Source organism: Pleurodeles waltl, chromosome 9 (assembly GCF_031143425.1).
Source record: "Pleurodeles waltl isolate 20211129_DDA chromosome 9, aPleWal1.hap1.20221129, whole genome shotgun sequence".
In the NCBI taxonomy this organism is placed as follows: domain Eukaryota; kingdom Metazoa; phylum Chordata; class Amphibia; order Caudata; family Salamandridae; genus Pleurodeles; species Pleurodeles waltl.
The window spans coordinates 325,225,986-325,249,831 of NC_090448.1; the positions used below are offsets into that span (position 1 = coordinate 325,225,986).

The window sequence follows — 23,846 nt, forward strand, 5'->3', positions numbered from 1 at the left end:
TGCAATTTTGATGATTTGAAGTTCCTAAAGTACTTACCTGCAATACCTTTCGAATGAGATATTACATGTAGAATTTGAACCTGTGGTTCTTAAAATAAACTAAGAAAAGATATTTTTCTATACAAAAACCTATTGGCTGGATTTGTCTCTGAGTGTGTGTACCTCATTTATTGTCTGTGTATGTACAACAAATGCTTAACACTACTCCTTGGATAAGCCTACTGCTCGACCACACTACCACAAAATAGAGCATTAGTATTATCTCTTTTTGCCACTATCTTACCTCTAAGGGGAACCCTTGGAACTCTGTGCATGCTATTCCTTACTTTGAAATAGCACATACAGAGCCAACTTCCTACACCTATATTTGAAGTTACCATTATGTAGCTGTACCGCAGTTGGAGCCTGTGGCCATTACACAGGTAAAATGGCTTCCTCGCATTTACGAAGTCCAGTGCATTTGAACTGGAGTTCGTAGGGACACCTCTGCTCATGCAGGGGTGCTCTCACACACAGGTACCTTCACCCTGCTCTCTGGGCTAGGAAGGCCTACCATAGGAGTGACTTACAGTGAACTGGTGCAGTGTCCTGCATGCACCTTTTCACGCAAGGTGCAATGGCAAGCCTGTAGAGACATTTTGCATGGGCTCCCATGTTTGCTTTAATACATGCTGCAGCCCCTGGCGGAACCTTGGTGCCCAAGTACCGTATACTAGGGACTTGTATGGGGGCACCTGTATGCCAATTGTGGGGTTGCAAAGTCCTAAGCAACCACAGTTAGAGGGCGAGAGCACAATCATTGGGGTCCTGGTTACCAGGATCCCAGGGAAAACAGACAAAACACACCGATGGCAGGCAAAAAGTGGGGGTAACTGCAAGAAAAAACTTTCCTACACACCTGTTTTTAAAACTTTATCTCTGATCTATATTGACAAGTCAATTTGGGTTGCATTTTGCATCATTTCCACGCAAAGGAGTGATTCATTCAGAATGTGGGTTTCTGAATTTCTTAATTTGGGGTGGGGGTGAGGCGAATAGGGGTGTTTACATATTAATGGTTTATCTGTGATAAAAGTAAGGGGAATTTGACCCTGTAATTTAAGACTTAATATTTTGCCTTGTATTAGAGGCTGCTGCAGTGTAAAGCCGTTTTCGTTGCGGTAGTTCTTGCTTTGAGATTTCAGGGAGTTGGTCTCCAGGAGATCAGCATTACCTTGCATGTGGTTCCGATTTGTTTATCACTTTTTCAAATGATTTATTGTCTTTAATTTATTAATTTTATTCTTGATCAATTTTTATTCTAGTGTTTCCTGTACAACTTCAGGAGAAGATTAAAGTGTTTCAGATGTGGTGCCCCCAAATCTGGTAAGTGAACTGTAAGATATGTTTGGGTGTATCTTATTTATCATATCTAATGTTATACTTTCAACAGATTACACAGCAGAAGGTGCATGTGTGAAATGGGTCTTGATGGTGAATGCTTTTATTTTTCAGACTGTGAACAAGATATACCAACTGGTGCACCAGAAACTATGCAGTCTGCAGATTTCTATAGTGATAGTAAGTTAATTGCTTTTTTCCTGCACCTGATTACATATCTTACTATACATTTGCTTGATTATCAGATTTAAAATTGCTGATAGACAGCTACCTGCATATTCCTTACCTTTTGAGTTTCTCTGATGTCAGACTAGATCTTTAAGATCTTTGCGCTAGCAGTACTCCTGCGTTCCGTTCCGCTTGGCATCATTGGCACAGGAAGTGATGTTGTGGTCACCTACATATGCCACCTCAGCATGAAGATTTCAGTTCTTTTCTTTCTGCACAAGTTACCGCTGATCCTTAGAGCTAACCCTCTGTTGCTTTTTGACTGTTTTATTTTTAATTTTTTAAAAAAAATTTAATTTCAAAGTTTTGTCGAGTACTTTTCCAGTATCAAGGAATGTGTGTAAGGAAATGCCTCCTTGGCATGGTTACCCGCTGACTTTTTGCCTGTGCTGATGCTAAGTTTTGATTTGAAAGTGTGCTGAGGCATGCTAACCAGGCCCCAGCACCAGTGTTCTTTCCCTAACCTGTACTTTTGTTTCGACAATTGGCACACCCTGGCATCCAGGTAAGTCCCTTGTAACTGGTACCCCTGGTACCAAGGGCCCTGGTAGGTCTCTAAGGGCTGCAGCATGTCTTCTGCCACCCTGGGGACCCCTCACTCAGCACAGACACACTGCTTGCCAGCTTGTGTGTGCTAGTGGGGATAAAAAGAGTAAGTAGACATGGCACTCCCCTCAGGGTGCCATGCCAACCTCACACTGCCTATGCAGTATAGATAAGTCACCCCTCTAGCAGGCCTTACAGCCCTAAGGCAGGGTGCACTATACCATAGGTGAGGGCATAAGTGCATGAGCACTATGCCCCTACAGTGTCTAAGCAAAACCTTAGACATTGTAAGTGCAGGGTAGCCATAAGAGTATATGGTCTGGGAGTCTGTCATGCACGAACTCCACAGCACCATAATGGCTACACTGAAAACTGTGACGTTTGGTATCAAACTTCTCAGCACAATAAATGCACACTGATGCCAGTGTACATTTTATTGTAATATACACCCCAGAGGGCACCTTAGAGGTGCCCCCTGAAACCTTAACTGACTACCCGTGTAGGCTGACTGGTTTTAGCAGCCTGCCACACACCAGACATGTTGCTGGCCACATGAGGAGAGTGCCTTTGTCACTCTGGCTAGTAACAAAGCCTGTACTGGGTGGAGATGCTTATCACCTCCCCCTGCAGGAACTGTAACACCTGGCTGTGAGCCTCAAAGGCTCACCCCCTTTGTTACAGCACCCCAGGGCATTCCAGCTAGTGGAGTTGCCCGCCCCCTCCGGCCACGGCCCCACTTTTGGCTGCAAGGCCAGAGGAGATAATGAGAAAAACAAGGAGGAGTCACTCTCCAGTCAGGACAGCCTCTAAGGTGTCCTGAGGTGACTCTAACTTTTAGAAATCCTCCATCTTGCAGATGGAGGATTCTCCCAATAGGATTAGGGATGTGCCCCCCCCTCCCCTCAGGGAGGAGGCACAAAGAGGGTGTAGCCACCCTCAGGGCTAGTAGCCATTGGCTACTAACCCCCCAGACCTAAACACACCCTTAAATTTAGTATTTAAGGGCTCCCCAGAACCTAGGAACTCGGATTCCTGCAACCTAAGAAGAAGAGGACTGCTAAGCTGAAAAACCCTGCAGAAAAGACGGAGACACCAACTGCTTTGGCCCCAGCTCTACCGGCCTGTCTCCCCACTTCTAAAGACACTGCTCCAGCAACGCTTTCCACAGGGACCAGCGACCTCTGAAGCCTCAGAGGACTGCCCTGCATCTAGAAGGACCAAGAACTCCCGAGGACAGCGGCTCTGTTCACCAAAGACTGAAACTTTGAAACAAAGAAGCAACTTTGAAACAACTCATGTTTCCCGCCGGAAGATTGAATCTTGGCACTCTGCACCCGACGCCCCCGGCTCGACTTGTGGAGAACAATCACTTCAGGGAGGACTCCCCGGCGACTTTCATTTGAAGTATTACATGTAAATCTTGAACCTGTGGTTCTTAAAATAAACTAAGAAAATATATTTTTCTATACAAAAACCTATTGGCCTGGAATTGTCATGTGTGTGTTCCTCAATTATTGCTTGTGTATGTACAACAAATGCTTAACACTACTCCTTTGATAAGCCTACTGCTCGACCACACTACCACTAAATAGAGCATTAGAATTCTCTTTTTGCCACTATCTTACCTCTAAGGGGAACCCTTGGACTCTGTGCATACTATTCCTTACTTTGAAATAGTGCATACAGAGCCAACTTCCTACAATGTGTTTGAGGGCAGGCTTTAAACTGTGTGGTGCCGCTCAGGTATTCACTAAATGTATGGCAGTGGGTGCAACTCATCTTTGGAGATTTGGGGTTTCAGTCTTCCTCCGTCTCGACGACTGACTGAGGCGGGTTTGCCACAGGCTGTCGTAGCCTACCTCCAGACTATGGGGGACCTGTGCACTCACTAGGAAGCTAGCTCTGTATATACTATATTAAAATTAGATATAGTGTGCACTGAGTCAAGGGGATCCCGCCCAGGTGCTCTACAGAGGCTAAAGTAGATAATACAAATGCTCTCTTTTGTGGTAGTGCGGTCGAGCAGTTAGGCTTACCAGAGGGTAGTGCAAAGCATTTGTTGTACACACACAGACAACAGCAGAAGCGCACAGTCCATGACTTCACTCCAGACCAATGGTTTTTATATAGCAGAACTATATTTTCTTTATTTCTAGAACCACAAGATTCAAGTTGCTAGTAAGTACTTCAATAGATTCGTTGACGGTGCAATTTTCAGAACCAGTTCCTGGGGGGAATAAAACTTAGTATGATTTACAGCGAAGTACTCTACTTCCAGACCCAGGTCCCGGGGGGATAGAAGTCCACAGGTTAGGGTTCATGTTCACCCCAAACACCCAGCAACACTGGGCTGGCCGGGTGCAGAGGTTTAAGAAGGGCTCCTATGGAGACTGGGGGTACTTGGTTTGAGATCTGCTTACAGGTAAGTATGAGAGTCTTCGGAGTGCAGACGGTGGGGGGTTTGAGGAGCACCGGAGGGGCCACAAGAAGGACCAAACACACACTGTAGGAAAGTGCTCTCTTTCTTGACATGGTTACCCCCATTTTCTGCCTGTTGTCAGTGTTTGACTGTGTTCACTGGGATCCTGCTAACCTGGACCCCAGTGACTATGGTCTTTCCTTCCTAACTTGGTAACTGTAGGAAGTTGGCTCTGTATGCACTATTTCAAAGTAAGGAATAGTATGCACAGAGTCCAAGGGTTCCCCTTAGAGGTAAGATAGTGGCAAAAAGAGAATACTAATGCTCTATTTTGTGGTAGTGTGGTCGAGCAGTAGGCTGATCAAAGGAGTAGTGTTAAGCATTTGTTGTACATACACACAGGCAATAAATGAGGAACACACACTCAGAAACAATTCCAGGCCAATAGGTTTTTGTTATAGAAACATATATTTTCTTTATTTTAAGAACCACAGGTTCAAATTCTACATGTAATATCTCATTTGAAAGGTATTGCAGGTAAGTACTTTAGGAACTTTGAATAATTACAGTAGCATATATACTTTTCACATAAAACACAAATAGCTGTTTTAAAAGTGGACACAGTGCAACTTTCACAGTTCCTGGGGGAGGTAAAGTATTGTTATTTTTAGCAGGTAAGTAAATCACTTACAGGTCTCAGTTTTGGGTCCAAGGTAGCCCACCGTTGGGGGTTCAGAGCAACCCCAAAGTTACCACACCAGCAACTCCGGGCCGGTCAGGTGCAGAGGTCAGAGGTGCCCAAAACACATAGGCTTCAATGGAGAGAAGGGGGTGCCCCGGTTCCAGTCTGCCAGCAGGTAAGTACCCGCGTCTTCGGAGGGCAGACCAGGGGGGTTTTGTAGGGCACCGGGGGGGGGACACAAGTCCACACAGAAGGTACACCCTCAGCAGCGCGGGGCGGCCGGGTGTAACCACCACCTAGGCAAGGGAGAGGGCCTCCTGGAGGGCACTCCTGCACTGAAGTTCCGTTCCTTCAGGTGCTGGGGGCTGCGGGTGCAGGGTCTTTTCCAGCTGTCGGGACTTTAGGATCAGGCAGTCGCGGTCAGGGGGAGCCTCGGGATTCCCTCTGTAGGTGTCGCTGTGGGGGCTCAGGGGGGACAACTTTGGTTACTCAGTCTCTGAGTCGCCGGAGGGTCCTCCCTGAGGTGTTGGTTCTCCACCAGTCGAGTCGGGGTCGCCGGGTGCAGTTTAGCAAGTCTCACGCTTCTTGCGGGGATTTGCAGGGGTCTTTAAATCTGCTCCTCTGTAACAAAGTTGCAGTTCTTTTGGAGCAGTGTCGCTGTCCTCGGGAGTTTCTTGTCTTTCTTGAAGCAGGGCAGTCCTCTGAGGATTCAGGGGTCGCTGGTCCTTGGGAAAGTGTCGCTGGAGCAGGTTTCTTTGGCAGGCAGGAGACAGGCCGGTAGGACTGGGGCCAAAGCAGTTGGTGTCTTCTTTCTTCTTCTGCAGGGGTTTTTCAGCTCAGCAGTCCTCTTCTTGTAGTTTCAGGAATCTAAATTCTTAGGTTCAGGGAAGCCCTTAAATACTAAATTTAAGGGCGTGTTTAGGTCTGGGGGGTTAGTAGCCAATGGCTACTAGCCCTGAGGGTGGGTACACCCTCTTTGTGCCTCCTCCCAAGGGGAGGGGGGGTCACATCCCTAATCCTATTGGGGGAATCCACCATCTGCAAGATGGAGGATTTCTAAAAGTTAGTCACTTCAGCTCAGGACACCTTAGGGGCTGTCCTGACTGGCCAGTGACTCCTCCTTGTTATTCTCATTATTTCCCCCGGCCTTGCTGCCAAAAGTGGGGCCGTGGCCGGAGGGGGCGGGCAACTCCACTAGCTGGAGTGCCCTGTGGTGCTGGAACAAAGGGGGTGAGCCTTTGAGGCTCACCGCCAGGTGTTACAGATCCTGCCTGGGGGAGGTGTTAGCATCTCCACCCAGTGCAGGCTTTGTTACTGGCCTCAGAGTGACAAAGGCACTCTCCCCATGGGGCCAGCAACATGTCTCGGTTGTGGCAGGCTGCTGGAACCAGTCAGCCTACACAGTTAGTCGGTTAAGGTTTCGGGGGGCACCTCTAAGGTGCCCTCTGGGGTGTATTTTACAATAAAATGTACACTGGCATCAGTGTGCATTTATTGTGCTGAGAAGTTTGATACCAAACTTCCCAGTTTTCAGTGTAGCCATTTTGGTGCTGTGGAGTTAGTGTTTGACAGACTCTCAGACCATATACTCTTATGGCTACCCTGCACTTACAAAAGGTTTTGCTTAGACACTGTAGGGGTACAATGCTCATGCACTGGTGCCCTCACCTATGGTATAGTGCACCCTGCCTTAGGGCTGTAAGGCCTGCTTGAGGGGTGACTTATCTATACTTGCATAGGCAGTGAGATGCTGGCATGGCACCCTGAGGGGAGTGCCATGTCGACTTACTCATTTTGTTCTCACCAGCACACACAAGCTGGCAAGCAGTGTGTCTGTGCTGAGTGAGGGGTCTCCAGGGTGGCATAAGACATGCTGCAGCCCTTAGAGACCTTCCCTGGCATCAGGGCCCTTGGTACCAGAGGTACCAGTTACAAGGGACTTACCTGGATGCCAGGGTGTGCCAATTGTGGATACAAAAGTACAGGTTAGGGAAAGAACACTGGTGCTGGGGCCTGGTTAGCAGGCCTCACACACTTTCAATTCAAAACATAGCATCAGCAAAGGCAAAAAGTCAGGGGGTAACCATGCCAAGGAGGCATTTCCTTATAGTAACCATACCATTTTCTTTCCTGTGTGATCCATTTTCCTGGACTTTGTGAGGGCACCCCTGCCTTTTAGGGCTATTTAGTGTCTCCCCTTTGGGTGGGTCCTCAGATTCGATGTGCAACATTCCAGTAGGGCTCCTCTGCAATGTTTACTTTGGCTTCTGGCAACTGGAACCGCAACTGGACTTCACAGGAACCTATCTGCGGCAACTTCGCTCTGCAGCATTGTTTCTCCAGCTCCTTCCAGCAACTGCAAAATTTTCCCGGCTGTGCATCCTTTGAGGGTGGCAAATCTTCAGTCTGCACCAAGAAGAAATCTCCCTTGGAGTGAAGGAATCACTCCCCTGCATCCACAGGCACCAACTGCAACAACTGGCTGCGTGTGGGTCCTCTCTCCCGCACCTCTGCATGGATCCTGCAACACAGGTGGTGGTCCTGAGTGGTCCCCTCTACCAGCTGTCCAACTTTGGAGGTGGTGAGTCTTTTCCTCTCTGCACGGGACAGTACCCCTGCGCACTGCGACTCTTGCAGCTACCAAAACTTGTTGGCTCTTCTTTAGAGGGATCTTCACGCTCCGTGTAGGCCTGGCCTCAAGCAGTCTTCCCTGCAATACATGGTCTCCTGCAGGCTGCTCCAGCGATGTGGAATACCTTTTCAGGTGTGCTGAGGGACCTCACTGTGACTCCTGTGCCTGCTGCTCGTGAGTTGCCTTGTTGGGCTGCATCCACAACGTCTTGCTCTCCTGTCTGCTGGGGGACGCCTGGGACTCCCCTCCTTGGGTTGAGTCCCCTCAGACCTTCCTGGTACCTGCCTGCTCTGTAAATCTTCTGCAAGTTTTGCGTTTGCCAAGACTTGTTGGTTTTTCCACACCACTGACAGACTGCAACTCTTCTTCCGACGTGGGACTTAGACTACATCACTTCTGGAACTGTTTCTGTATAGCCGACCCCTGGTCTTCACCGTCAGCATGGTGCTGCTTCTCCAGAAGGGTGGGTTGTGGCTCCTGCCCCCAACCGGACACTCCAACTGGACTTGGTCCCTTTCATTTACAGGTTCTCTTCTGTCTCGATCCATCTTCTGTTTCTTGCAGTCTTGCACAGTCCTTTTCTAAAGTTTCTCTGTGGGTTTGTGGAACAAACAGGTATTTACCTCTTCTTTCCTGGTCGTTTGGGGGCAATCTGGTACTTAATTTCCAGGGTTCCTAGTTCCTTCAGTTGCTCTCTACAGATTTCACTTAGCTGGGTGGGGGTCCTTTATTCACATTCTAATTTTTTTTTTTTTTTGTGTATATGGTTTGGGCTCCCCCTAGGGTCTCTAGTGTTGAAATGTTTTCTATTACTTTCTATGCTCATTTCTGACAACTAAGGTGTGTATATAATAGTGGTTACTCACCTGCTAATAGTGATGCCTATTTTTTTGTAACACTGTGTGGTTCTTTCTTTCATATGTGTAAGTGCTGTGTGACTAAGTAGTATTGCATGAGCTTTGCATGTCTCCTAGATAAGCCCTGGCTGCTCATCCACAGCACCTGCTCATCTATAGCTACCTTTGGAGAGCCTGGCTTCTAGACACTGACTGCATCTCACTTATAGGGGATACCTGGTATAGGGTGATAACACCCTAGGTGCTCACCACACAGAAGGCCAGATTCCTACAGCCTGCCTTTCAAAATTCCTTTGGTTTGTTAGGTAAATGCAATAGGTGTGTCCTGCCTTAAGGCTGTTTTGTTCCCGCCCTGGAGACTGGCCCTTGTTACATGAATTATCGCACGATCCATTATATACCTTAGTGGTGGTGCACTACTTTGTTCTTTTGCCTCTCTGCACTTGTGGCAGTATGTTTCCTCTTCGAGTATCAGTTTCTTTTCAGGTGCCTGCACCCCACAAAGGCTGCAAGCTGGAGGGGTGATTATTTATTTACGTAGCGCAAACTTGAACAGAAGATTGGAGCGCATTACATGAGCCCTGGTTGCATTTGCATCCACATTCCTAAATTCTTCCCAAGTTTAGCAGTTGAAAAATATACAAACTGGTGCCTTTTTAAATAGAAAAAAAACCACAAGGAGAATTCTCAATGCGACTCTTTATGGCACTCGGGAAGCTCATCCCATAAAGCTTTGAGGGGCATTCCTTTTACCACACATTTTTGCCCATAACTCAGCCTGTGGTGGTTCTAGGACAATGAGGCCACCACCAAAGTGATCAGCACGACATGGTCTTCCTGTCAAGCTCATCTTCTAGGTCCCCAAACTAGGTGGGGGGTGCACAGAATCATAACCTCTCACCCCATTTGTCTTTTTAAACTCACTCATGGTTGAAGTGCTTGCTTAACAGCTGGGAGTAGTTTGTGTTCTAAGGTTCCTGTTTGTAATAGTATTCTAGCAGGCCTGCTAAACCTGAAAATGTGTAATACACTACTCCCTCCAGGGGCTGAATATATGGTTACAGTGCAATGCTCTCAGCCATACTCTTGTGTAATGCCCTCGAGGGGCTATGTGGTTCCAAATGCTATTTTCATTGTGGTGCCTCTAGGGGATGTTCTGACCATTGCAGTCTAATACACAGTGTTTGATGGAATTCACAAACAGTTTATTTCTGATAAAGATTTAATGTGCTGCATGGCAAAACATTTACAAGGTCTCAAAAGCAAGACGTATTGGCTGTGCCAATGATTTTCTGTAGATTATTGTGAAGATAAGTCCTGACATGAACCTCTCGAGAAAGGCTTGTAACATTTTGTTTATGTTCTCTACAGCAATTATTCTTCGGAACATAGCCCCTCACACTGTAGTGGAGTCAATCATGACTGCACTCTCTCCATACGCTTCCCTTGCTGTTGGAAACATTCGTCTCATCAAAGACAAGCAGACACAGCAGAACAGAGGCTTTGCATTTGTTCAGCTTGCTTCAACTCTGGTAAGAGCAGTTCTGTTTAAGAGCAGTAACCAAATTCTTTTGTCCTTTTGTTGTGGCGATGACTATGCAGGGCCTTCCATGATAGTGTTGAAAATAAAACATATCATGTTTTTTTGCATGCAACTTGAATCGTTTCGCTGTAGGAAAGTGACCTCTTTTTGGTATGGTTACACCCACTTTTTGTCTTCTGTCTATACGCTTTGACTTTTCACTGGGATCCTGTTACCCAGGACCCCAGTGATCGTGCACTCTCTCTAAATGTGGTTGCTTAGAACTTTGCACACCCCACAATTGGCATAATGGTAGTCCCGTATAAGTCCCTAGTATATGGTACTTAGGGACCCAGGGCATTGGGGCACCAGGGGTTCCCAATGGGCTGCAGCATGTATTATGCCACCCATGGTGGAGCCCATGCAAGATGTCTGCCTGCAGCCTGCTATTGCAGTATGTGTGAAAAGGTGCATGCACCCTTTCACCACAGATCAGTGCACCAGGTCACTCAGTCCCTCCTATGGTAGGCCTTCTTAGCCAGAGGGCAGGGTGCAGGCACCTGTGTATAAGGGCACCCCTGCATGAGCAGAGGTAGCCCTACGAACTCCAGCTCCATTACACTGAACTTTATGAGTGCAGGTAAGCCATTTTACCTGTGTATTGGACACTGGTCCAGCTACATAATTGGTACATAATATCCAGCTACATAATAACTCCGAACCTGGGCTTGTTTGGTTTCAAACATGTCAGAGTCATACCCCAGTACTGTTGCCAGTATTGGTTTATCATTCCATACACTCTGGGGGCTCCTTAGAGGACCCCCAGCATTGCTCCTACCAGTCTTCTGGGCTTTTCCGGGCAGTCTGTGCTGCTGCCACCACCCTTCAGACAGGGTTCTGCCCTCCTGCTACTCCACCAGCTCAGGCAGAGAAAGGCAGAACAACTATTTCCTGTGGGAGAGGGAGGTGAAACAGTCCCTTGGAAATAGGTTTTACATGGCTTGGGAGTGGTAGCCTCCTCAAGCCACCGGTATGCTTTGAAGGGCACATTTGGTTGCCCTCCTTGCATAAATCGGTGGGCACCAGTCCAGGAATCCCCGGACCCTGCTTTGGTGCAAAACTGGACAAAAGAAAGGGGAGTGACCACTCCACTATCCATCACCACCCCATGGGTAGTGCCCAGAGCTCCTCCAGGTAGCCACTTAATTCTGCCGTCTTGAATCCAAGGTGGGCAAAGGCCCCTGAGAGCATCTGAGTGGCCAGGTAGGTGACGTCACAGCACCCTCCTGATAAGTGGTCACCCTGCAAGGTGACCAGTCCTTCCAGGGCTCTATAGGGTCTCCCTCTTGGGTTGGATACTCAGATTCGACGTGCAAGATTCCAGCAGGCCTCCTCTGCAATGTTTTTCATCTTCTGGCCACTGGAACAGCAGCTGGACTCGACAGCAACCAACAATCTGCAACTCCAGCAACTACACCGCTTTGCGACGTTGTTTCTCCAGCTTATTCCAGCAACTGCAACATTTCCGTGGCTGTTCATCCTCTGGAGTGGAGACTCCAGCCTGCGCCAGGATGTAAGAAGGAATCTCCCTTGAAGTGAAGGAGTCTCTCTTCTGCAGGCACCAACCGCAACGACAGGCTACATGGATCTGCTCTCCTCCGGAACTGCGTGGTTGCTGCATCGCAGGTGGTGGTCTGGAGTGGTCCCCTCTGCCACCTGTTTAGGAGACGGTAACCCCTTGCCTGTCCTTTCAGGACAGTACCCCTGTGCACCATGACTCTTACAACTGCCAAGGCTTGTTTGCTGCTTCTTTAAGGGATCTTCAGGCTGCGTGTAGCCCTGGCCCCCACCACTTCTTCTGCGAAGCAGTCTCCTCTCTGCTGCTCCAGTGACCTGGGACTCTTCTTCAGGAGTGCTGAGAGGGCCTCACTGACTGCTGTGCCTGCTACCAGTGAGTTGCCTGTGGGGGATGCCTCCTTCTAATGACTCTCCTGACTGCTGAGGGTCACCCCAGAATCCTCTCCTTTGGTAGAGTCCCCTGGATCTTGCTGGTCCTCTTCAGCCTTGCAAAATTGTTTTCCTCTGTTTCATTTGCCAAGGCTTGGTGGTGGTCTTCCTGCACCACTGATCCGCTGCAAACTTATAGCTGACGTGGGACACTGACTGCATCACTTCAGGGACTCCTCTTGAGCTCCGATGCTGCACAGCTGGTTTTCTTCATCCCCTGTTGCCTAGTCCTGCATTTACAGAAGGATGGGCAGTAGCTCCTGCCAGAACTGGACACTCCCTCACGAACTGGAATTGGTCCCCTTCCTTTGCAGGTCCTCTTCTGCCAGAATTCACTTTTGGGTTCTTCCAGTCTTGTGAGAGTCTTGCACAATAATTTTCCAAAGTCGTCCTGTTGGGTTTGGGGAAAATCACGTATGTACTACTGCCCTCCTGGTCCCTGGGGTCACTCTGGTACTCACCTCATGGGGTTCCTAATTCCTCCAGCTCCCCTCTACAGATTCCACATCCTTGGGTGGGGGACTGTATCTAGCATTCCACTTATTTTGTATATGGTTTGGCCCTCCCCTAGGGCCTACACTGTTTACTAATATTTTTGGCAATGCTTATTGCTTTTTATGCTCTTTACTGATTGCTAATCTGTGTATAATAGTGTCTTTACTTACCTCCAGTTGGGGGGACTGCCTAATAGTATTCTGGTGTTTGTTACCATAATAAAGTACCTATGTTTTGGTAACACTGTGTGGGTCTTTTGTGTGTGATAGTGCTGTGACTGTAGTGGTATTTCATAAGCTTTGCAGGTCTCCTAGAAATGTCTTGTCTGCTCATCCACAGCTATCTCTAGAGAGCCCGGGCTTCCTAGACACTGCCTACACTTCACTGATAGGGGATACCTAGACCTGGTATAAGGTGATAACACCATAGATGATCACCATATACTGGGCCATCTTTCTACATTTCCCCCACACTTGCTGGCTACTCTATTAGATTAGCTTTCTTATTCACTTGATTTTTAGGGTTTCCCTTGTGGCAAATGACCAACTTGGTAGTCTTTAGTACAGCTTTTAATGTAGGAAGCTGGCCTGGTGTGTGGTGGGTACCTAAGGTACTTACACCTTTTTCCAGGTTTTTAGTGAAGTTTAGGCAGTGTCTAGAAGCCAGGCTCTCTAGAAGTAGCTGTGAATGTGCAGGCATGGCTCATCTAGGAGATATGCGAAGCTCATGTAATAACACTGTAGTCACACAGCACTTTCACACATGAAAGAAAACAGAGTTGTACAAAAATAAAGGTATTTTATTTTTGTCACACAATACCACAAAATACTAGAAAGGCAACCTAAATATATACACTAATAATCCGACTTAGAAAAGGTTAGAAAACAGTGCAAATAGCAATAACCAATAGTGACCCTAAGGGGGAGCTCAAACCATATACTAAAAAAAATTGAATGCAAATGCAGGACCCCCACCTAGGTAAGTGGAATGTGTAGAGGTGAGCTGGGAGTACTAGCAAACCACAAAGGTAAGTAACACAGTACTCACCAGCTTCCAGGAAAGCAGGAATTTCCCCAAACCACCCAAAAGGAAGAAAAGACATTGACAAGACAAGAAACCAGCGGTGGGTTTAAGTCCAAACGTAACACTGGAGTCCTGGAGGCGTAGGAGCTACTACCCACCCAGCTGTCCTTGCAGGAGTTGGTGGATGGTGAGGAAGAACAGGGAGCACTGCAGCGTCAACGCCAGATAAGAGTTCCTGATGGATGCATAAGATGTCCCACGCTGCAGTTAAGGTTGCAGATTGGTGTCTGTGCAGGAATTCCACCAACAAGCCTTGGCAAAGGCAAACTTGCGGTTAGTTGAAGAGGGTGCTGCTAGGGACCAGCAAGGCTCAGGAGGACTCCATTCAGGAGGGGAATCTCAGGGAACCCTCAGCGACAGAGGACCCACAAGTTGCAGAAGGAGCCCACGAAGCACTACAGAAAGGTATCCCACTCTGCAGGAGAACCACAGAGGGCTGTGCATCACAGGAAGGAGTGCTACAAGTCACCTGAAGATCCCTTGGCGGAAATGCAAACAAGCCTTGACAGCTGCAAAAGACACAGTGCACGGGGTACTGCCTGCATGGGAAGGCAAGGGCTTACCTCCACCAGAGTTGAACAGCTGGCAGAAAGGACCAAGAGGACTACAGCTGGTTGTCGTCGCAGCAGGTGCCTACGGATGCAGGGGAATGACTCCTTCACTCTGAGGGAGATTCCTTCTTTCTTCTAGTGCAGACTGAAGGCATACTGTCCTCTGTAAATGCACAGCTGATGGGAATATTGTAGTTGCAGGCAGGAGCCGTGGAAACAGTGTTGCAGAAGAGTTCTTCTTGGAAGCAGTGTCTCTGGTCCTGGAGGTTCCAGTCGCAGTTCCGAAGGCCAGAAGTCGAAGTAAGGGTTGCAGAAGAGTCCTGCTGGAATCTTGCAAGCCGAATCTGATGACCCACAGAGAGAGAGACCCAAAATAGCCCTGAAAGGGGGATTGGTCACTTGTAAGGAAATGCCTCCTTGGCATGGTTAGCACCTGACTTTTTGCCTTTGCTGATGCTATGTTTTGATTTGAAAGTGTGCTGAGGCCTGCTAACCAGGCCCCAGCACCAGTGTTCTTCCCTTAACCTGTACTTTGGTTTACACAATTGGCACACCCTGGCATCAGGTAAGTCCCTTGTAACTGGTACCCCTGGTACCAAGGGCCCTGATGCCAGGGAAGGTCTCTAAGGGCTGCAGCATATCTTATGCCACCCTGGGGACCCGTCACTCAGCACAGACACACTGCTTGCCAGCTTGTGTGTGCTGGTGAGGACAAAACAAGTAAGTCGACATGGCACTCCCCTCAGGGTGCAATGCCAACCTCACACTGCCTATGCAGTATAGATGTCACCCCTCTAGCAGGCCTTACAGCCCTAAGGTAGGGTGCACTACACCATGGGTGAGGGTACCAGTGCATGAGCATTGTGCCCCTACAGTGTCTAAGCCAAACCTTAGACATTGTAAGTGCAGGGTAGCTATAAGAGTATATGGTCTGGGAGTCTGTCAAACCCGAACTCCACAGCACCATAATGGCTACACTGAAAACTGTGACATTTGGTATCAAACTTCTCAGCACAATAAATGCACACTGATGCCAGTGTACATTTTATTGTAAAATACACCCCAGAGGGCACCTTAGAGGTGCCCCCTGAAACCTTATCCGACTACCTGTGCAGGCTGACTGGTTCCAGCAGCCTGCCACACTAGAGACATGTTGCTGGCCCCATGGGGAGAGTGCCTTTGTCACTCTGAGGCCAGTAACAAAGCCTGCACTGGGTGGAGATGCTAACACCTCCCCCAGGCAGGAGCTGTAACACCTGGCGGTGAGCCTCAAAGGCTCACCCCTTTGTCACAGCCCAGCAGGGCACTCCAGCTTAGTGGAGTTGCCCGCCCCCTCCGGCCACGGCCCCCACTTTTGGCGGCAAGGCTGGAGGGAACAAAGAAAGCAACAAGGAGGAGTCACTGGCCAGTCAGGACAGCCCCTAAGGTGTCCTGAGCTGAGGTGACTCTCTTTTAGAAATCCTCCATCTTGCAGATGGAGGATTCCCCCAATAGGGATAGGAATGTGACCCCCTCCCCTTGGGAGGAGGCACAAAGAGGGTGTAGCCACCCTCAGGGATAGTAGCCATTGGCTACTGCCCTCCCTGACCTAAACACACCCCTAAATTCTGTATTTAGGGGCTCCCCTGAACCTAGGAACTCAGATTCCTGCAACCTAAGAAGAAGAGGACTGCTGAGCTGAAAAACCCTGCAGAGAAGGAGACACCAACTGCTTTGGCCCCAGCCCTACTTGGCCGGTCTCCCCCTTAGGAAGAAAACTGCTCCAGCGACGCTTTCCCCAGGACCAGCGACCTCTGAATCTTCAGAGGACTGCCCTGCTCTAAAAGGACCAAGAAACTCCAGAGAACAGCGGCCCTGTTCACCCAAGACTGCAACTTTGTTTCCAAAGAAGCAACTTAAAGACGACTGCATTTCCCGCCAGAAGCGTGAGACTTGCACCTCTGCACTCGACGCCCCCGGCTCGACTTGTGGAGAACAAACACTTCAGGGAGGGCTCCCCGGCGACTACGAGACCGTGAGTAGCCAGAGTTGCCCCCCTGAGCCCCCACAGCGACTCCTGCAGAGGGAATCCCGAGGCTCCCCCTGACCGCGACTGCCTGACTCCCAGATCCCGATGCCTGGAAAAGACTCTGCACCTGCAGCCCCCAGGAACTGAAGGATCCGGACTCCAGTGCAGGAGTGACCCCCAGGAGGCCCTCTCCCTTGCCCAGGTGGTGGGTACCCCAAGGAGCCCCCCCCCCCCCCCTTGCCTGCCTGCATCGCTGAAGAGACCCCTTGGTCTCCCATTGATTCCAATTGAAATCCCGACGTGTTTGCACACTGCACCCGGCCGCCCCCGTGCTGCTGAGGGTGTACTTTCTGTGCTTACTTGTGTCCCCCCGATGCCCTACAAAACCCCCCCCCTGGTCTGCCCTCCGAAGACGCGGGTACTTAACTGCTGGCAGACTGGAACCGGGGCAACCCCTTCTCCATTGAAGCCTATGTGTTTTGGGCACCACTTTGAACTCTGCACCTGACCGGCCCTGAGCTGCTGGTGTGCTAACTTTGGGGTTGCTCTAAACCCCCAACGGTGGGCTACCTTGGACCCAAACTTGAACCCCGTAGGTGGTTTACTTACCTGCAAGATCTAACAATTACTTAACTTAAAATAGCTATATGTGTTTTATTTGAAAAGTATATATGCTATTGTGATTATTCAAAGTTCCTAAAGTACTTACCTGCAATACCTTTCAAGCAAAGTATTACATGTAGAATTTGAACCTGTGGTTCTTAAAATAAACTAAGAAAATATATTTTTCTATACAAAAACCTATTGGCCTGGAATTGTCTGAGTGTGTGTTCCTCATTTATTGCCTGTGTGTATGTACAACAAATGCTTAACACTACTCCTTTGATAAGCCTACTTCTCTTCCAGGGGATCCTCATCAATAGTCATAAACATTGAATATTCCCACCCTTGTGCGGGGACCCCGGAGCATATATATATATAAAATACATACATATTATCATGTGTAAAACAGCAATGCAGGCTATAATCATAAATAGGCTAAAATGCTTTATTTCTATGTAAGTTTTTTTTTTTTTTTTTTTTTTTTTTCATATTATAAAATCACAATAGATCATAAATATCTACCTAAGCCCCAAAAACTGGACTTAGGGAAGTAAACAGCAGTAAATAGCAGAGAAAAATAGAAAAAACCACATTGAAAAACAATGAAGCATTCTTAGCCAATAGGCTGCATGCAGGTTAACACAGGAGAACCATAAAAACTTTGGCACCGTGCCTTTAAGACCCTGAGCACCTCCAGTATCCCACCATGCCTCAGGGGTGAAGGGAAGGTGACAGTTGGTTCATAGTTAGGTCAGTTCTTTTTTCCGGCTTCTTCTGAGAGGATCCTGGAGCATTGAGCTCTCAGTTTTTCGGAGTTTTTCTTCAGAAAAATCCCTAAAAATAGTGTTTTTCCTGTTTACTCGACAGATAACATCTTTTGTCTGAGTTTGGCAGTCTTTTCTGACAGAAAATGCCATCTCTTTTTGTAAAATGTCCTTCTTGTGGGAAGAAGAAAGCCCAGTCAGACCCACACTCTGTGTATTGTCTGCCTGCCACAGAGTCACTGTCCTGACACCTGCAATTATTGTAAGAAGATGTCAAGGAGGACTCTCAAAGACAGAGAGAAAATCAGGCTGCATGGGCTTCAGGAGAGGAAAAAGTCAACATCTTCTTCACTTCCCAGGCCTCCAACAGAAGGAATGGCCAGATCGACGTCGACAGGTAGGATTGTGCCTGTTTGTTCTCCATCGACGTCATCGTTGCCACCGTCTCACCGGCATAGATCGCCGTCGACGGTGACCAGACCGACGTCGAGGGACAAAGCGTCGAAGCATGGACAGCACAGGGGTACATCTCCGTCGATGGCAGGCTGCCGTTCGGCGTCGAGCCATCTCCGGCGCTCCCGTTCGCCGTCGAACGTCTCGCCCCTTGGCGTCGAAGGACAAGACGCCAAAATCACCACGACGGCATGAACATCCGCCGTCGGCCACTCGCCACTCAACGTCGAGACACGACGGCGAGTAGGTCCAGATCCTGCGATCGACGCTCGGCGTCGAGACATTCAACGTCAAGGCTTTCGACGTCGAACAGCCGAGCCATCGCACCTTTCGACGTCAAGGATGCAATCGACGTCGACACAACCTTCAGCTGTGTCACAGGCAGTAGAGCCAGCGGATAAAGCTCCCTCACCGGTGGTCTCTATACGGAGTGCATCATCCCATTCCAGAGCGGGCTCATCGGGGCATGTTTCTCCCATCACCCTATCACCTAGATGGTTAGAGAGCCTGAATAGACCGGCAGCATCCCCGGATTCCCAATACTCTAGGATGTATTCTCCTACTGCCTCATTACCTAGAACGCCATCGCCTACAGCTAGAGCAGGACGGGCTCATTCTGCTCCTCGTCAGCCGACCACAAGACCTGCACACTCTGCTACAGCTTCTCGTAGCAGGTCTCGTTCCCGAAGGAGAACCAGGTTGCGAACACCACACAGAAGATCACCCTCTTGGTCTTCTTCAGGATCATCTGTTGGGCGCTACTCCCCCACACTGACAGATTCTCCACCTGCTAGGATCTCACCGGTGGATGATATCACCACTTTTAATGAGGTTCTTCTAAGGGGAACGCAGAAACTAAATATTGAGGTACCGGAGCCGGCCACCTCATCCTCAGTTATCTTTGAGACTCTACAACACAGATCAGTCTCAAACTGCTGCCACTAGTACCGGGTTTGCTGCAACCTACTATGGACACCTTTCTGACTCCAGCCACTCTCAAGTCCGCCCCGGCTATGATTCAAAAGAAGTACAAAGCTCCGGAGCAAGATCCTTTATTCCTGCGGAAGGATCCGCCACCGGACTCTTATCTTAGCCGCAGCCAGAAAAACACACTCTGTGGCATCATCTTCCACAGTCCCCCCGGATAAGGAGAGCAGACACCTAGACTCCCTGGGGAGAAAGATGTGCGGTACGGCGGCATCTGCTATGAAGGTCTCCAGCGCCTCAGCACTTCTGGGCAGATATGACCGCTCTCTGTGGGACTCACTCCACAGATTTACAGAGAAGTTGCCCAGGGAAGATAGACAGGATTTCCAGGAAATCTTGCAGGAAGGGGGCCTAGTATCTAACCAGGTCATCAGCGCGGCGGCGGACGGGGTGGATTTGGCTGCGCATGGGTATGCGCACGGAATCTGCGCTAGGAGGTCTTCCTGGCTACGGCTCACTGGTCTGAAACAGGAAGCACAACAACGTATTTTAAACCTCCCATTCAGCGGGAATTCGTTGTTCGGTACCCACGCGGATGAAGAGATGACCCGAATGAAAACAGAGGTGGACACTATGAGGGCAGTGGGCCTGGAACGTAAGAAAGACTTCAGGCGGAGGTACAGGCCGTACGACAGACGCCCATTCCAGCAGAGGGTTCAAACCCCTCACTGGTCTCAGAGGCCACAGCAACGACAGGGACGTCCCCTGTTTCAGGCGCGTAGACCCACAAGAGACCGAGGGGCAAGTAGACCTCAACAGTCTACAGCAAAGACACCAACAAAGCAATGAAGCATTGCTTCCCTCAGCACTGTGCACCACTCCGGTGGGGGGAAGTATTACGCATCATCTTCACGTGTGGCACTCCATCACAAAAGACAAATGGGTGCTCAATATTGTCGAACATGGCTATTCTCTCCTTTTAAAAAAAACCTCCTCCACACTTGCCACCAGCAAGATGTTTTCCTTCTCATCTCAGCCTGCTACGCAAGGAAGTTCTTGCACTCCTACAAAAGAAAGCTGTAGAAAAGGTTCCACCGGCACAAAGAGGAAAAGGGGTGTACTCCCGTTACTTTCTGGTGGCGAAAAAGGGTCAACAGGGCATCTTCAGGCCAATTCTGGACTTACGGCTCCTGAACAAGTACATAAGAAAACAGAAGTTCAGGATGCTAGCCCTTCACCAGATTGTTCCGCAACTGCATCAGGGAGACTGGATGTGCTCCATCGACCTACAGGATGCATATTTTCACATCCCAATAGCATCCAAACATCGGAAATTCTTACGTTTCCAAATAGCGTCACAGCACTACCAATTCAGAGTCCTACCATTCGGCCTGAAGTCTGCACCCCGAGTCTTTTCAAAATGTGTAGCAGTGGTAGCGGCACATCTTCGAAGACAAAAAATATTCGTCTACCCCTACCTGGACGCCTGGCTATTGAAGGCTTCCTCTCCGGATCAGGTGAGAAAACATCGAGACATTGTACTAAGAACTTTCGAGTCTCTAGGTCTTCAAATCAACCACAACAAGTCAACCTTGATTCCAACACAAAACCTCCACTACCTGGGAGCTATACTAAACACAGAGCTCCAAAGAGTGTATCCTTCGGAGGAACGACTTATCTATCCACACGAAGTGTCAACAACTATTAAAAGCCGATGCACCTACTGCTCGTCAGGTGACCTCGCTTCTGGGCTCCATGGCTTCATGCATCTTCATTGTCCCGAACGCCAGGCTACACATGAGGCCCCTTCAGGAGGCATTAGAGAACTGGAGCCAAAAGACGGGTCGCTGGGAGGACAGAGTACGACTACCAGCAGTGGCTTTTCAATCACTACAATGGTGGATGCACAGACCTCACCTGTCGATAGGTTCTCAGTTTCACCAGACAATTCCAGCCGACACTCTGGTAACGGATGCGTCTCTTCAGGGTTGGGGTGCTCATCTGGGTTCCTTCCAAGCTCAGGGTCTGTGGTCCGACAAGGAAAAGAACTATCACATAAATCTACTGGAGCTCAGAGCGGTCCATCTGGCTCTCAAATCTTTCTCTCCATTGGTTCAGGGGAAATCTCTCCTAATTCAGACAGACAATACAACCACAATGTATTATCTGAACAAACAGGGGGGAACAAGATCACTACCTCTATCTCGAGAGTCCCAAACGATATGGCATTGGCTCCTGGCCAGGGGAATGTCTATCACAGCGGTACACCTGCCAGGTCAGCAAAACGTAGAGGCAGATTTCCTGAGCAGACATCTAGAAGACGCGCACGACTGGGTCCTACACGACGAAGTCGTCGGACATCTTCGGTCAATGGGGTCGACCCCAGTTGGATCTCTTTGCAGACGAAGTAAACAAGAAATGCCCAGACTTCGCATCCAGGTTCTGCCGTCCGGGATCTCAAGGGAATGCCCTGTTGATCAACTGGTCAGGGATATTTCTCTACGCCTTTCCACCGATTCCCCTCATACCGGCAGTAATCAACAAACTTTACAACTCCAGAACCAGAATGATTCTGATAGCACCACAATGGCCCCGCCAATTCTGGTACACGGATCTACTCAACTTATCGGAAAAACCTCACAGGAGGTTGCCGTGCAGACCGGATCTTCTGAGCAGAATGGAAGGCAGAATCCTACATCCCAACCTTCCCTCTCTGAGCTTGACAGCATGGCTCCTGAATTCCTGCAGTATGGGCACCTAGGGCTCTCACAGGAGTGCATGAACATCTTGAAAGAGTCAAAACGTCCTTCCACGCGGCGTTCTTACGCTTTTAAGTGGAAGAGATTTTACATCTGGTGCTCTCAACAAGGTATAAATCCCATACGAGCTCAGGAGGATGTCATACTGTCCTATTTGCTTCATCTGGCGAAGTCTGGTCTGCAAGTATCATCTATTAAGGTACATTTGTCTGCAATTACAGCTTATCGTAAGTCGCCTTCTCAGGAATCCTTCTTTACGATACCTGTAGTCAAGGATTTCTTAGAAGGCTTGAAAAAGGTTTTTCCTCCCATTCGGACACCTTCTCCTCCATGGGAACTGAATGTAGTCCTGTCAAAACTTATGGGCCCTCCCTTTGAACCTATCCACAAGGCCTCTTTACAGCACCTTACGTGGAAGACGGCTTTTTTGGTGGCCATTACTTCAGCGAGGAGGGTCAGCGAAATTCAGGCTCTGTCTTGCAGAGAACCGTACACGGTTTTTCACGATAGAGTGGTTCTGCGAACTCACCCATCTTTCCTTCCGAAGGTGGTGTCAGAATTCCATATCAATCAGACTATCTTTACCGACTTTCTTTCCCAATCCGGAGACTCCGGCTGAGAAAGCATTGCATTCTTTAGACTTGAAAAGAGTGCTGAAATTCTATTTGGACAAAACAAAACCGATTAGACATTCTAACCATTTGTTTCTGAATTATGGTCATTTAAGAACAGGAGAGGCAGCGTCTAAACGAACGATATCAAGATGGATTGTGTCTTGTATTGTTAACACTTACCAGCTGGCTAATAAACAATTACTGGCTAGGCCAAAAGTGCATTCCACAAGGGGAAAAGCGGCTACTGCTGCCCTCCTTAATGTACCAATTTCCGAGATTTGTAAGGCTGCTACATGGAAGTCTGTGCATACCTTTACTAAGCATTACTGTTTAGACTCGGATGCAAGAGTGGATGCCCAGGTGGGGCAGGCCTCTCTTAGAAATCTATTTGCATGAATATGTATTCTTTCCTGCACTTCTTTCAGACAGTCCGCAGAGTTTAGGGATGGGCTTGTGTAAGGAAATGCCTCCTTGGCATGGTTGCCCCCTGACTTTTTGCCTTTGCTGATGCTATGTTTACAATTGAAAGTGTGCTGAGGCCTGCTAACCAGGCCCCAGCACCAGTGTTCTTTCCCTAACCTGTACTTTTGTATCCACAATTGGCAGACCCTGGCATCCAGATAAGTCCCTTGTAACTGGTACTTCTAGTACCAAGGGCCCTGATGCCAAGGAAGGTCTCTAAGGGCTGCAGCATGTCTTATGCCACCCTGGAGACCTCTCACTCAGCACAGACACACTGCTTACCAGCTTGTGTGTGCTAGTGAGGACAAAACGAGTAAGTCGACATGGCACTCCCCTCAGGGTGCCATGCCAGCCTCTCACTGCCTATGCAGTATAGGTAAGACACCCCTCTAGCAGGCCTTACAGCCCTAAGGCAGGGTGCACTATACCATAGGTGAGGGTACCAGTGCATGAGCCTGGTACCCCTACAGTGTCTAAACAAAACCTTAGACATTGTAAGTGCAGGGTAGCCATAAGAGTATATGGTCTGGGAGTCTGTCAAACACGAACTCCACAGCACCATAATGGCTACACTGAAAACTGGGAAGTTTGGTATCAAACTTCTCAGCACAATAAATGCACACTGATGCCAGTGTACATTTTATTGTAAAATACACCCCAGAGGGCACCTTAGAGGTGCCCCCTGAAACTTAACCGACTATCTGTGTAGGCTGACTAGTTTTAGCAGCCTGCCACAAACCGAGACATGTTGCTGGCCCCATGGGGAGAGTGCCTTTGTCACTCTGAGGCCAGTAACAAAGCCTGCACTGGGTGGAGATGCTAACACCTCCCCCAGGCAGGAATTGTCACACCTG

At 48.8% G+C, this 23,846-nt stretch overlaps 1 protein-coding gene across 2 annotated transcripts in view; it reads left to right on the forward strand.

Annotated features, from left to right (window-relative positions):
• RBM5 (RNA binding motif protein 5) overlaps window positions 1-23,846 on the forward strand; it is a 313,693-nt gene that overhangs the window by 96,997 nt on the left and 192,850 nt on the right. For both annotated transcript variants that reach the window (XM_069206838.1, XM_069206839.1), the window contains 3 exons: window positions 1,305-1,365; window positions 1,495-1,560; window positions 10,116-10,276. In XM_069206838.1, coding sequence (XP_069062939.1) covers window positions 1,305-1,365; window positions 1,495-1,560; window positions 10,116-10,276 — 288 coding nt within the window. The remainder of the gene's footprint in view (window positions 1-1,304; window positions 1,366-1,494; window positions 1,561-10,115; window positions 10,277-23,846) is intronic.